At 38.5% G+C, this 13,267-nt stretch overlaps 1 protein-coding gene across 2 annotated transcripts in view; it reads left to right on the top strand.

Moving 5' to 3' along the window:
- Positions 1 to 13,267, top strand: part of GRAMD1B (GRAM domain containing 1B) — a 602,742-nt gene that overhangs the window by 546,591 nt on the left and 42,884 nt on the right. For both annotated transcript variants that reach the window (XM_053691526.1, XM_053691525.1), the window contains 3 exons: positions 5,835 to 5,938; positions 9,986 to 10,081; positions 10,371 to 10,451. In XM_053691526.1, the coding sequence (XP_053547501.1) occupies positions 5,835 to 5,938; positions 9,986 to 10,081; positions 10,371 to 10,451 (281 nt within the window). The remainder of the gene's footprint in view (positions 1 to 5,834; positions 5,939 to 9,985; positions 10,082 to 10,370; positions 10,452 to 13,267) is intronic.

Raw genomic sequence — 13,267 nt, 5'->3', positions numbered from 1 at the left:
TATATGGAAACCTTATAAACATTCAAGAGAGAGACAGATAGTGAACTGGTTAAATATAAAACACATAGACATTTGCCCCAGGGTATTAAAGAATAAAGCAATAACATACTTAACAACAAGCCATTATTTTCGCTGTCCCTGTTCTGTGAAACTTTCTTTGTTGCTTTCTTAGCCTTTATAACAATTTTTCTATTTTTATACACTTAGTGCTAACAGGACAGCAACAGTGCTGGATTGCTAAATATCAGAGTGCTTTCTGTCATTTTATGCATAAGTGACTGTGAACATAAAAAAATAAACACCATTAGGAAACTGAGAAATATAACAAAAATCAGAATAGAATATAGTATATGAGACATGGAGAGGCCCAGAATCCCTTTTCAAGCAACATATATATCAGAAGGCTATGAGAGACAGAGTTCAGGAAACAAATATATACATGGATCATCCTAGTTCATCTAAAATTTCCTTTCCTGATTCAACAAAACACAAGCCCCATAGTGAAACTCATTGGCTACCAGTTATGGTACATCCCATACATCCCACAACAGCATGGCTCAGGCAACAGTTTTATAATTATAAAATAAAGGGTTACTTCTGTGTGTCAAGGTACTACTGTATGCTTGCAGACCCAATGAACCTTGCCAATCACCAAGCACATTCCATTGTTTCATTACTGGTAATTTACTTTACCCTGCTTAAATTGAACTCGCCAATGGCGAGAGGGCTAGTGCAATTTTTTTAACTTTGTGTGTGTATATATATATATATATATATATATATATATATATATATATATATATATATATATATATAATATAGCCAGGATGTGCACTCTCACATTCCTTCATCTGCCATGGTTACTCAGACCTCAGGTCTGAGGAAGGGGATGTAAAATTCCCAAAATGTTACACTTATCACAGTAAATCTGATTTTTGAAATACCCAGTGAGTGCAAGTTTTCATTTTGTTACTATATATATATATATATATACGATAATATAGCACACAGAAAAAGTCCAGCACTCACAAGCTCACAACTAAGATAAAAAGCAGCAATGGAAGAGTTAGTTACCGCATCTGGCCAAATGGGACAAGCCCAGGTATCACGTCAAGGTCTCTTCCGAAACCTGGGTCCCTAAACAGCCACACAATGCAGGCTCACATTCAAACAAACTGGAAAAAATGAAGGGTGCGCGGGCTTATGTAATCTCCTTAGACATATACTAAACACGAAAAGGGACAGCACTCTCAGGCCGGATCGGGTACACATCCCATGACCCTGCAACATGCACAGCCCTGGGTGCCAAAACAGCACTCTCAGGAAGCTGCACTGTCCACAGAGCCACAAGCAGTTAACCCCAGACAGGTCTGGGTGCACATCCCAAATGGGTAAATTACAAAAAAATATATACAATAATATAGCACACAGAAAAAATAACCTTGACGTGGTACCTGGGCTTGTCCCATTTGGCCAGATGCGGTAACTAACTCTTCCATTGTTACTTTGTATCTTAGTTGTGAGCTTGTAAGTGAGTGCTGAACGTTTTCTGTGTGTTATATTATCGTATATATTTTTTTTAATTTACCCATTTGGGACGTGCACCCAGACCTGTCTGGGGTTAACTGCCTGTTGCTCTGTGGACGGTGCAGCTTCCTGAGAGTGCTGTTTTTTCACCGAGGGCTGTGCATGTTGCAGGGTCATGAGATGTGTACCCGGTCCGGCCTGAGAGTGCTGTCCCCTTTCGTGCTTAGTATATATATATATTGTACAAAATACCATCAGATATATCTAGAAATATGTATTTATGAATAAACTAGTTGATAAGCCTTCCCAGAGGGCACTCTATATTTTAAAAAATACAACCCCCCCCAAGCTACACAAAAATAAAAAATAAAAATACTGAAAAAAATAAGCAAAGTTATAAAAAAAAAATAAAATTAAACCTAAACTAATACCCCTAGAAAAAAAATCCCCCCAAAATAAAAACACCTCCTAATCTAATACTAAACTACCAATAGCCCTTAAAATGGTCTTTTGTAGGGCATTGCCCTAAGTTTAAAAGCTCTTTTACATTAAAAATAAACAAAGTCCCCCCTAACAGTAAAACCCCCCACACACCAAACCCCCCAAAATAAAAAAAAACTAACACTAATAAACCTAAACTACCCATTGCCTCTAAAGGGGCATTCCCCTTAAAAGGGCATTCAGCTCTTTTTCACTGCCCTTAAAAGGGCATTTAGCTCTTTTGAAATTTGCCCAAAAAACCCTAATCTAAAAAAACAAAACCCCCAAAAAATAAAAAAATAAAACTTATCACTAAAGCCCCAAATAGGTACTCATGCTTTCAGAAGTCCGGCGGAGAAGGTCTTCTTCCAGGCGGGTCCATCATCTTCATCCACAGCGAAGGCGGCGCAGAGCAGAGTTCCGGAGCGTTCCTCCCAGATGTGGCGATCCTCGGCAGTGGTCATCTGTTGCGGTTTTGGCGGTGGGCCTCGGCGACATGGAGGCTCCTCTTCATCCGATGTACGTGGTATACTGAATATTGAATGCAAGGTACCGCAATAAATTTGGGGTACCTTGCATTCCTATTGGCTGAATTTTTCAAAGCAGCCAATAGGATTAGAGCTACTGAAATCCTATTGGCTATTCAAATCAGCCAAAAAGATTTCAGTAGCTATCATCCTATTGGCTGATTTTGAAAATTTCAGCCAATAGGACTTCAAGGTACCTTGAATTCAATCTTCAGTGTGCGGCGGACGATAACATGAAGAAGAACCTCCTTCGCCGAGGAGCGTCACCGCCGCTGATGACTGCCGCCGAGGATCGCCACTTCTGGGAAGACCGCTCCGGACCTCCGCTCCGCCTTCGCTGTTGCAGAAGATGATGGACCCGTATGGAAGAAGACCACCTCCGCCAGACTTCATAAACCGTGAGTACCTATTTGGGGCTTTAGTGTTAGTTTTTTTAAAAACATTTTTGTGGTTTTGTTTTTTTAGATTAGGGGTTTTTTGGGCAAATTTCAAAAGAGCTGAATACCCTTTTAAGGGCAATGCCCATACAAATACCCCTTTAGAGGCAATGGGTAGTTTAGGTTTATTAGTGTTAGGTTTATTTTTTATTTTGGGGGGTTTGGTGGGTGGGGGGGCATTTACTGTTAGGGGGGACTTGGTTTATTTGCCCTACAAAAAGCCCTTTTAAGGGTTATTGGTAGTTTAGCATTAGATTAGGGGGTCTTTTTATTTTGGGGGGTCTTTTTTATTTTCATAGGGATTAGGTTTAATTTTTTATATTTTGGATAGTGTTTATTATTTTTTGTAATGTTAGCGTTTTTTTATTTTCTGTAATTAGATTAATGTAATGTATTTTTTGTATTTTTTGTATTTTTTTATTGTAATGTAGTAATTTATTTGTATTGTAATTAAGGGGTGTTAGGTTAGGGGGCTTAGTCATTAAATTAGTTTTTTGCATTGTGGGGGTTGGCGGTGTAGGAGTTAATAGGTAAATTAGGTTTAATGCTTTGTGGGCGGTTGGCGGTTTAGGCATTAATAGATGTATTAGGTAGTTTGCGATGTTGGGGTTTGCGGATTTAGGGGTTAATAATTTTATTAGGTAGTTGTTTGTTTTTTTCTTAATACTTTGTGCGGGCGGTTAGTTTATTTTTTTCTTAATACTTCGTACTGGCGGTTATTTTTTTTAAAATACTTATTCTGGGTGGTTAGCTGTTTTTTTTTCATACTTATTGCGTGCGGTTCTTTTTTTTTTTTGTAATACTTATTGCAGGCGTTTTTTTGGGGTTTTTTTGTAATGCTTCGTTTGCCTTCACTGCATCCACAATCCTGCCATTTTCGGAATCCACCGGGATGAAGCTTTGCTGCATCCAGGTGAATTCTTTTGGCTGCCTCGCGCTGCCAACATTCCTTTGAGGATGCGTGCGCAACTGTCGATGGCGACGGACATTGGAAAGTGAAATATTCATATTTTCATGTCGGGTTAGCGCACTTGAGAATATGTGATTAGGTTTGCGTGTGAGTAGGGTGTTAGGTTTTTTTTTCCACACTTTTTTGCCCCTTTGACTTTTATGGGGGAATACATGAACGTGCATGCCATATTGTATGTTTGGCTTTTTTGCGCTCCTCAGGTTAACACGCGAGCGAAAGCGGTTTACTTTCAACTCATAATACCAGCGCAAACAAAAAGCTTACTTCTAGCACAGTTAACGCTCGAGCGGGAGCGTTAATTAGCGTTCCACATTTAGTCTGGCCCTAAATGTACATTAAACTGCTGGGTATAACTAGAGTTGCAGGGTAACTGCTCACAATGAAATTGTTTTTTTCTCCTGTACTTGCAGCTGTCTTCAGAGCTGTTCTTTTAAACCATTACTAGTTGCAGTCAGCAAAGCTCTGTATCATCTTCACACTGGGCTCTGCCATCTTGGAACTTAAAGGGACATGAAACCCAAAAATGTTCTTTCATGATTCACCTAGAGAATACAATTTTAAACAACTTTCGAATTTACTTCTATTATCTAATGTGTTTCATTCTCTCTGTATGCTTTGTTGAATGAGCAGCAATGCACTACTGGTTGGTATATATATATATGCAGCCACCAATCAGTCATTAGAACCTAGGTTCTTTGCTGCTCCTGAGCTTGCAAAGATAAACCTTTCAGCAAAGGATAACAAGAGAAAGAAGCAAATTAAATAATAGACGTAAATTGGAAAGTTGTTTAAAATTGTATTCTCTATCTGAATCAAGAAAGTAAATTTTGGAGTTTCTTGTCCCTTTAAGTCCTGCACCCTCTAACAATAGCAGTGCACATTCACAGATCAGTTATATTTTTGACAGATTGTATTGAACATTTCAGTTTCAAATTTACAACACAGAGCAGGAGCTTAACATTTTGTTCACAAAAGTTTTTTTTTATATATATATAAATGATGTAACGTTTAAACTGTAAAAAGCTTACAAAACATTAAAGGGACATAATACTCATATGCTAAATCACTTGAAAGTTATGCAGCATAACTGTAAAAATCTGACAGGGAAATAACACCTGAGCGTCTCTATGTAAAAAAGATATTTTACCTCAAATTTTCTTCAGCTCACCAGAGTAAGTGCTTTGGTAAGAGTTATATTTCAGCTGCTGTCCAGCTGCAAGTTGAAGAAAAAAAAAAACAACAACCCAGCAGCAGTGCTGAGGTCATGCTATGCTGTGATCTCCTGAGATTTCATAGTAAACTTCCTTAGACTGAAAAGGGATAACATGAGTGTGCTGCACATGCCAGATGCACGTTCTCTTGCAAGTCCTGGGACTAGTAACTTCACAAAATAGAGATGTTCAGGTGATATTTTCTAGTCCTATGCAGCGTCACTTTCAAGTGCTTCAACATTTGGGTATCATGTCCCTTTAAGCTTCTATTTGCCAATGTATGCAATAAACGAAGTACATAGAGAAACAGTCTTCCAGGAACAAACAACAGCTCAGTGGCTTGTTCTATGGCCTGGTTAAGAGTAACTTACTCTAGCCCTAACCTGAAGTATACAAAACAGCCGCCAACAGCACTGATCTGTGAATGCACAGGGTGCAAGAATACATGAACTCCCAGATGGCAGCACTTAATATAAAGATGTGAGCTTCACCAAGCATCTCCTGTAATGCTTTCAAATAAGAAATAGCAGAGGAAATCATAGCATGGGGAACAGTAACAACGCTACTGTAGTTGTAGCCAGTGGTCCCTTTAACGCTTAGAAGATTTACTTCGCTGTATCCATCAAGCAGAGTGACACCAGTTACACACGCTGACCTCATTAACAGTACTGCTGTTTTACAGATTACTCCTGCGCTTTACAGAGGGATATCCTATTGCAGGGGCGACTCTACCTCTCTGAGAACTGGATCTGTTTTTACAGTAACATCTTTCGCTGGGAGACTCTGGTGGGTACATTCTTTTTTTTTATATATTTTTTTAAATGTTCCGTATATAAATTATATGTATCATTATGTACACAATATGAGGTGTGCGTTAAACAAACTAGCACTTTGTTATTAATAAACAAGCACTGTGATGTATGTAGATACTGATGATCTGATAGATGTTTTATATTATTTACAAAATGGTTTATGGTAATGGTTGTGAAATCTCTGTATATTGCAGATTTACTGAACCATAGGTATTTTACCTAGTCTTTTGCATTAATTCTGAGACTATGGTTTGGTAATAGTAATAATTAAATAGTATTATACACACAGGATTTTTTTAGAAATGTTTCAAGTTAAGCGGTGAATTCAACGTCACACTATACACAAGTTAGTATCAGGACTGGAGAGGACCAAGAAACTGAGGCAGGATGGCAAACCAACCACAATATCCAGATGAGACTTGTTACACTTAACAGCAGTTAAGGAAGGATAAACAGAGTATAACTTAAAGGGACATGAAACATCATTATTTAGGTAGAACATAGAATTTTAAACAACTTTCCAGTTTACTTCTAGTATCAAATTTGTATCCTTTGTTGACGGAGCAGCAATGCACTACTGGTTTCTAACTGAACACATGGGTGAGCCAATTACAATCGGTATATAAATGCAGCCACCAATCAGCAGCTAGAACCTAGGTTCTTTGCTGCTCCTGAGATTACCTAGATAAACATCTGAGCAAAGAATAACAAGAGAAGGAAGCAAATTAAAATAATAAAATTGTATGCTCTGTCTAAACCATGAATATCTATGTATGACTGTACTGTCTAAAGTAAGAGGTAGCTGGTTACTATTTAAGGATACAGAAGTAGAGCGAGATTTTGCGCACACTTAGGCTGGGTCAGTCCTCGTCAGCAACAAAAGAGCGGCACAGTACTAGGGATAAAGAGGCAAAGGGTCAAACCAGTCTAAAGTTGGAACAAGATACGGAAAAAACACTCAATGCAAAACATTGGTTTGGCAGCAAGTAATCCAAATATCCAGGCCAGGCACAAAGAAAATAAACAAGTTCCAAGGTCAAAACAAGAACAGTTCGTCAACAGCCAATCACAAAGATAGCCCACCCTCTTAGACGTCTGAGAGAACGAATACACAGGCAAAAAAAGTAGGTGTTGCTGTAAAACTGTATCAAAGAAGATCCAATGCCACTAATGAAGCAATGCTTTGAAAAATGATACAGACTAGAGGAAAAAATGAATTGGAACCCTGAAGAGTAAGTCGGGTTCAAAAAGGTAAACAAAACTTAAAAAAATCAAACAGAACTTGACATGAGACGACTACATGAGATATAGACAGATTGACAGACAGATTGACGGACGGATAGACAGACGTGAATAAAAAATTGCAAGTCCATGAAGAGAAGTCTTATAGTGAAGTATCTATGGGGTACAACATGCTTTCTTCCCTTTTACTGCATTTAAATGACTCACTTTATGGCCTCTGTAGGGTTTTCAGCATGTCTAGGGAGAGCATGACAGCTCCCAAATTTTGTACCACAGATCCTGCCTAGAAATCTACATTTACAGCTCAGAAGAACATCCAACAGGATTATGTATAGTGTATTTTAATTAAGTTAAATATCAGATGACGCACACTTGAAAAACACTAAAAAAGTCTTAGAGGTTTTACAGGCAGCACAGAATGATCGAGTGTCCTAGGTGCTCACTGTTTTGTAATATAAATCTTCCTGAATGCTCATGGTTCTGTATTCACAAGTTCCAAGACTTTTACCTAAAGGGACATTCCGGGCAAAATTAAAATGCACTTAAATTAATTACATCTTTGAAACATAGTTGCATAAATGATTCTAGTAAAACTTAATACTATTTTAGTGATAACATTTCTCTCTGCACGTTCATGTGAAGCATAGCTAGATATTCTCAGTGCACCAACATTTTAAATACTACAGCTGCTCAGAGCGCCAATAAGGCTTATATCATGTCAGAAATTAATACATTGCATCATTACCAGATGCTACAAGCACCTTAGGCTCACTGAGCAGGTGCTGTTTAAAATGCTGGTGCACGGTGCATACTTAAATACACTTGAAACAGCTATAGCTTTTATTAGAAGCATTTTTGCTAATACTTGTATATTTAAAAAATGCTTCTATTCAAACCTGAAATGCATCCATTTGGATTTAAATTTTGCCTGGAATATCCCTTTAATAATAATATCAAACGTTTTTGGACTAGATTGCAAGTGGAGCGCAACCAATAGTGCAGGGTGCATTACACTTTAGCGCAACCCTGTGCTAAGAATATCGTACAATCTGGCATTACTAGTAAACGGTAAAAAAAAGTTTTACCAGAGAATCTTAACGTGGTTGACATTTTCTTAGTGTGCCCTATACTTTGAATAGATAGTACGGAGTGTGCACTATTATTGCTCATATTTTTAATGGTGAGTTAAGTGTTGCCCTCCTCTTATAATCTAGGCCTTTATAATAAGTATAGCTGGTAAGCTTCAGCCATGGAAAATGTAGCTTTATATCACTGGGAAGCATTAGTTACGCATTTCATGGCTTTTCAGATACCTTTTTCAGAGGATTCCCTGTGCTAACATTTTTAACACTTGTTGATCTCCACAATAATCAATCACCTTATTTTCATAATACCGGTAGGTGCATCTAGAAAAATAAGCTTTGTAAAGAAATAACAAAAGAGAACTGGGTGAACTACATATGTGCACCCAAAAATCTAGACATTAGCTCTTAAGCAGTATACATAAAAAGGGGACATTAAGTAGCTCATAGCACAAATATCATTTATTAATCAAATCCCATATTTACACATAAAAAATAGAATAAAACATTAACTAAAACCTAATTGGCCCCTCCTGAATATAGTAGCCGGCTACTTGTGGAACTTCCAACTTATTGCTGTCCCACATCCCAGCAAAGCAAACGAGCAATACATACACCAGGGTATGGTCCCCAGCAAAGCAAACGGGCAATACATACACCAGGGTATGGTCCCCAGCAAAGCAAACGGGCAATACATACACCAGGGTATGGTCCCCAGCAAAGCAAACGGGCAATACATACACCAGGGTATGGTCCCCAGCAAAGCAAAAGGGCAATACATACACCAGGGCAGGTCACACAGGGCGTTACAGTAACCCAAGGAAACTGCCATTGGGGCGTCCCCTGGAGTCCACCATTCTCGACCACGTTCTTCCTGTAGTGGTTCTAATCATTCTATCCAGATAGTATACACTCCGTATAACTGACGACGTCCAGCTGGGTTCCTATTGGATGTAGCTTGAGCCACTGTAGTTTATGTTATTTGATTACAAGCTGTACATCGTTTCATTTTTTTATATAACACAATCATTATCATGGTTTAAAAGCCTGTTACAAACAAAAAAATGTAATCTAAAGTTATGCAGCGTTACATTTGTCATGCTTTATTGATGTTTTTATGAGTGATTCTCAGATCCTACCTACTTTAATTTGACAAATTCAGTTTATGAAGTTTTTGAAAATTAATTAAAAGGACATTCAACATGCATCAGAAATTAATAAGAGTGATGCAAATATCTGCATAAAAAAATATATGTTTTAAAAACATATAGAACCGTAATTTTGTTAGGAAAACGTGAATTGTTTAGCATTGCAGGGATACACCTCTTGAAAATCATTGGATATTGTTTGTCTTATTTCCTTTGCTGTAGCTAATTAGAGAGAAGTATAAGTGAGCTTCTGCATTGATAAAGCAATATCTGTGCAGCATTTAAGAATATCAGAGTTCTGAATTATATATTATGCACCCCAGAAGCAGGCAAAAAATGACTGAAAGCAAATTGTAACATTTGATTACTAAGTATTATTAAACCCTTAAGGACCAATGATGGATTTATTCCGTCATGGAATTATTGAGCAAACTGAAGCTGTGTCCTTAAGGTGTTAAAGATTCATGGAGTATTACATTTTTAGTACCAGCTCAATTATTTTTTTCAAATAAACAATCTAATTGAATGATAACATTCTTTGTTTTGCAGTTGACTGTACGGTTGAAAGACATCTGCTCAATGACGAAAGAAAAGACAGCAAGACTTATTCCTAATGCTATCCAGCTCTGCACTGACACTGAAAAGGTGGGTGTCAGAATGGACCTCACAACTGTCCCGTAATGTATGCAGTCTGTCCACCCGTCCTCTTTTTTTGCTCCTTATACGTACAGGCTTAAATAAACCTGACAATACCCATGCAAACAAAATGGGAAGTTGATCCTGTCCCACAAAAAACTGTCTCCACACCTGAGCAGCCAAAGTAATGATGCGTACATTTCTTCTTGGGTTTTACTATGTAAAAGCTGGGAGACATGAAAGAGGGGTTATTCTGATTCATACATTGTACGTATGATGAACTGCTCTCTCCTTACAGCACTTTTTTACTTCGTTTGGGGCTCGAGACAGAACCTATATGATGATGTTCAGACTCTGGCAGAATGCACTACTTGATAAGGTAAAATCAGTTTGTGTCCAAGATAGATTTGTTATTATTTGTTGCTTATTTTATCGTCTAATTGATTTATACCTTGTTCCCCCTGGGCTGCCTATACCCTCACACACAAACATATTTTACTATGCAAGGTTACTTTATATCTGCTCTCTTTAGTCCTGTTTTGTTTCCCCACCTATAATATAGTGATCCATAAAGTGATCATTAGTCAGATTGTAAGTATATTCCCAAAAAGACAATTGCTGCTGCCATTGTAGTAAAAGATATTTAAAAAACATTTCCTCTTGTTTCCCATTCATTTGTTTTGTCTGTTAATTAAATACTTTTTAAGCCAATTTAGAATAAAAAACCTAAAATAATTTAAAAGGATATGAAACCCATTTTTTTTCTTTCATGATTCAGTTAGAGTAGCAATTTTAAGCAACTTTCTCGTTTTTCTTCGTTATCTTGGTATCTTTATTTTAAAAGCAGAAATGTAATTTAGTTACCAATCAGTAAGCGCTACCCAGGTGCTGAACTAAAGATGGGCCAGCTTCTAAGCTTACATTCCTGCTTTTTCAAATAAAGATACCAAAAGAACAAAGAAAAATTGATAATAGAAAGATGCTTAAATTTGCAAGCTGTATCCGAATCATGGAATAAAACATTTGGTTTTCATATCCCTTTAAGTTTTCATTGTATATGCTTTTATTCAGTTAAAAACAAAAGATAGGTCTCTGTATGATCAGGAGTGAAGTGATATTTAAAATTTGTTTCACATTTTTATGACACATAAGAGATACATTGTACTTAGGAATGTTCTGTCATCTATACCAGTGACCCCTAACCTGTTTCAGTCTAGTGCCCCTATATATATATATATATATATATATATATATAGTGACCTAATAAAAAAATGTTATCCTCATAACAAACAGAAGAGCTGCAGGCTTGCTTAATTCATTTTAAAAATCATGTTAATTTCTTCCAGAACAGTATTATACATTTCAAACACAAGTAAAATCAGATAATATTATTTTCCATCTAAAGGGGATTAGAGTCCATGGCTTGTGGGAAATAAGAACCTGGCCACCAGGAGGAGGCAAAGACACCCCAGCCAAAGGCTTAAATACCTCCCCCACTTCCCTCATCCCCCAGTCATTCTTTGCCTTTCGCCACAGGAGGTTGGCAGAGAAGTGTCGGAGGATTCAGAGTCGTCTCTTATGGAGGGTAGTACTCTTCGAAATGGGACTGGAGTTTTAAGTAGTCCTGTCAGCCTCTCAGTTAGAGTTTGGGTGAAAGTTAGAGTCCGGAGATGCAGGGAGAGTCTTTCTGCGAAACCATCCCGACTCATATTAACAGCTCCATAAGCAATCAGCGTTGACGCGTTTCGCTGCCTGCTTCCTACACTCAAGTCCATGTCAGGAGCGATGCTAATACACTGTCACACTTGAGAGGCCGTGTTACTGTTCCACCGTGTAGATTCTGGTAAGATTGTTTCATTTTTATACACATGACAAAGCAGAAGACAGGGTCACAGTGTCATGCCTTTTATCTTTATAGAATCAAGGGTTAACATCCCTAGTATGGGGATTATTGAACAAGGGGGTTTTATACATTATATTGTTTATTGTGTCATTGCTGCAATATGTGTGAGATGAGGCTCTCGTAATGGGTGAACTTAGTTTCCTTCCTGGAGTATTTGCACAGCTGTTTTTGGCGCGTTTTCTCCCTAGTGCAGGGGTGGTCCTGCGAGGCATTCCTGCTGACCGGGTTTGGCCTACTCTACTTCCTGCTAAGCTGACGGTGCAGGAGAAGTAACAGTTTCTGTGGTCCGGGTCCTAGAAGGTGGTGAGTGCCCCGGCAATTGGAGGTTACAAAGGTGCCTTTATTTATGTTTTATACTAGTCTGTATCAAAGCCGCAAGCTATGGAGGACTCTGATGCGTTAGAGGGTACTCCCTCTTTAACTAAGTCTAGCACCTGTGTTTTTTGTGAGGAGGTTCCGGTAGATCCGCCTGCTCAACTATGTTCCCCTTGCCTTGATAAGGTCTCGGCTTCTCGAAAGAAGAGAATGTCTAGTACTACTGAGCCGTCCATCTCTCAGGGCTCCCCGTCCCGTGAGGTGCATCCCCTACATTAATCTCTAAGTACACATGCAGCGCTCCAGGGCATGTCTATCTCTCCTTCGGGGGAGATCCGTTGGCTGTCAGACTTTGCGGATCAACTGCAAATGGCGGTCCGAAGGTGATCAGTGTCTTACTACATTCTGCTAAGCGCAAGCATAGGGTAAAATATTGCAATCCGGCCCAGGAGTCATATACTTCTATGGATATCTCGGAAAGGTTATCCGCTGACGAGGATGACTCAGTCTCTTTGGAGGACGTTCCTTCTGGGTAGGAATCCATGTTATCTAAAGCTCTGTGTGCAGAGGAGCCTGATTTCAGGTTTGGGATGGAAAATGTGTGCTTTTTTCTGAAGCAGGTGCTTGCTACTCTCGAGGTTCCGTAACCGAAACTACCGGAGGAACCTTTGATTCCTAAGCTTGATAATGTGTATGAGGACAGGGTGGTACCTCAGACATTCTCAGTTCCTGTTAAGATGGCTAATATTATTAAGAATGAATGGGAGAGATTAGATTCTTCCTTTTCCCCTTCTTTTTCCTTTAAAAAACTGTTTCCCATCCCGGGCTCTTAGCTCGAGTTGTGGGGAACCGTCCCTAAGGTGGTTGGTGCTAGCTCTACACTCGCCAAGCGAACAACGATTCCTCTAGAGGATAGCTCGTCGTTCAAAGAGCCCATGGAAAAAAAGTTAGAAAATATGTTGAGGAAAATGTTTCAA

This window comes from Bombina bombina, chromosome 8 (assembly GCF_027579735.1).
Source record: "Bombina bombina isolate aBomBom1 chromosome 8, aBomBom1.pri, whole genome shotgun sequence".
In the NCBI taxonomy this organism is placed as follows: Eukaryota; Metazoa; Chordata; class Amphibia; order Anura; family Bombinatoridae; genus Bombina; species Bombina bombina.
This window is presented reverse-complemented; position numbering and strand designations above follow the sequence as displayed.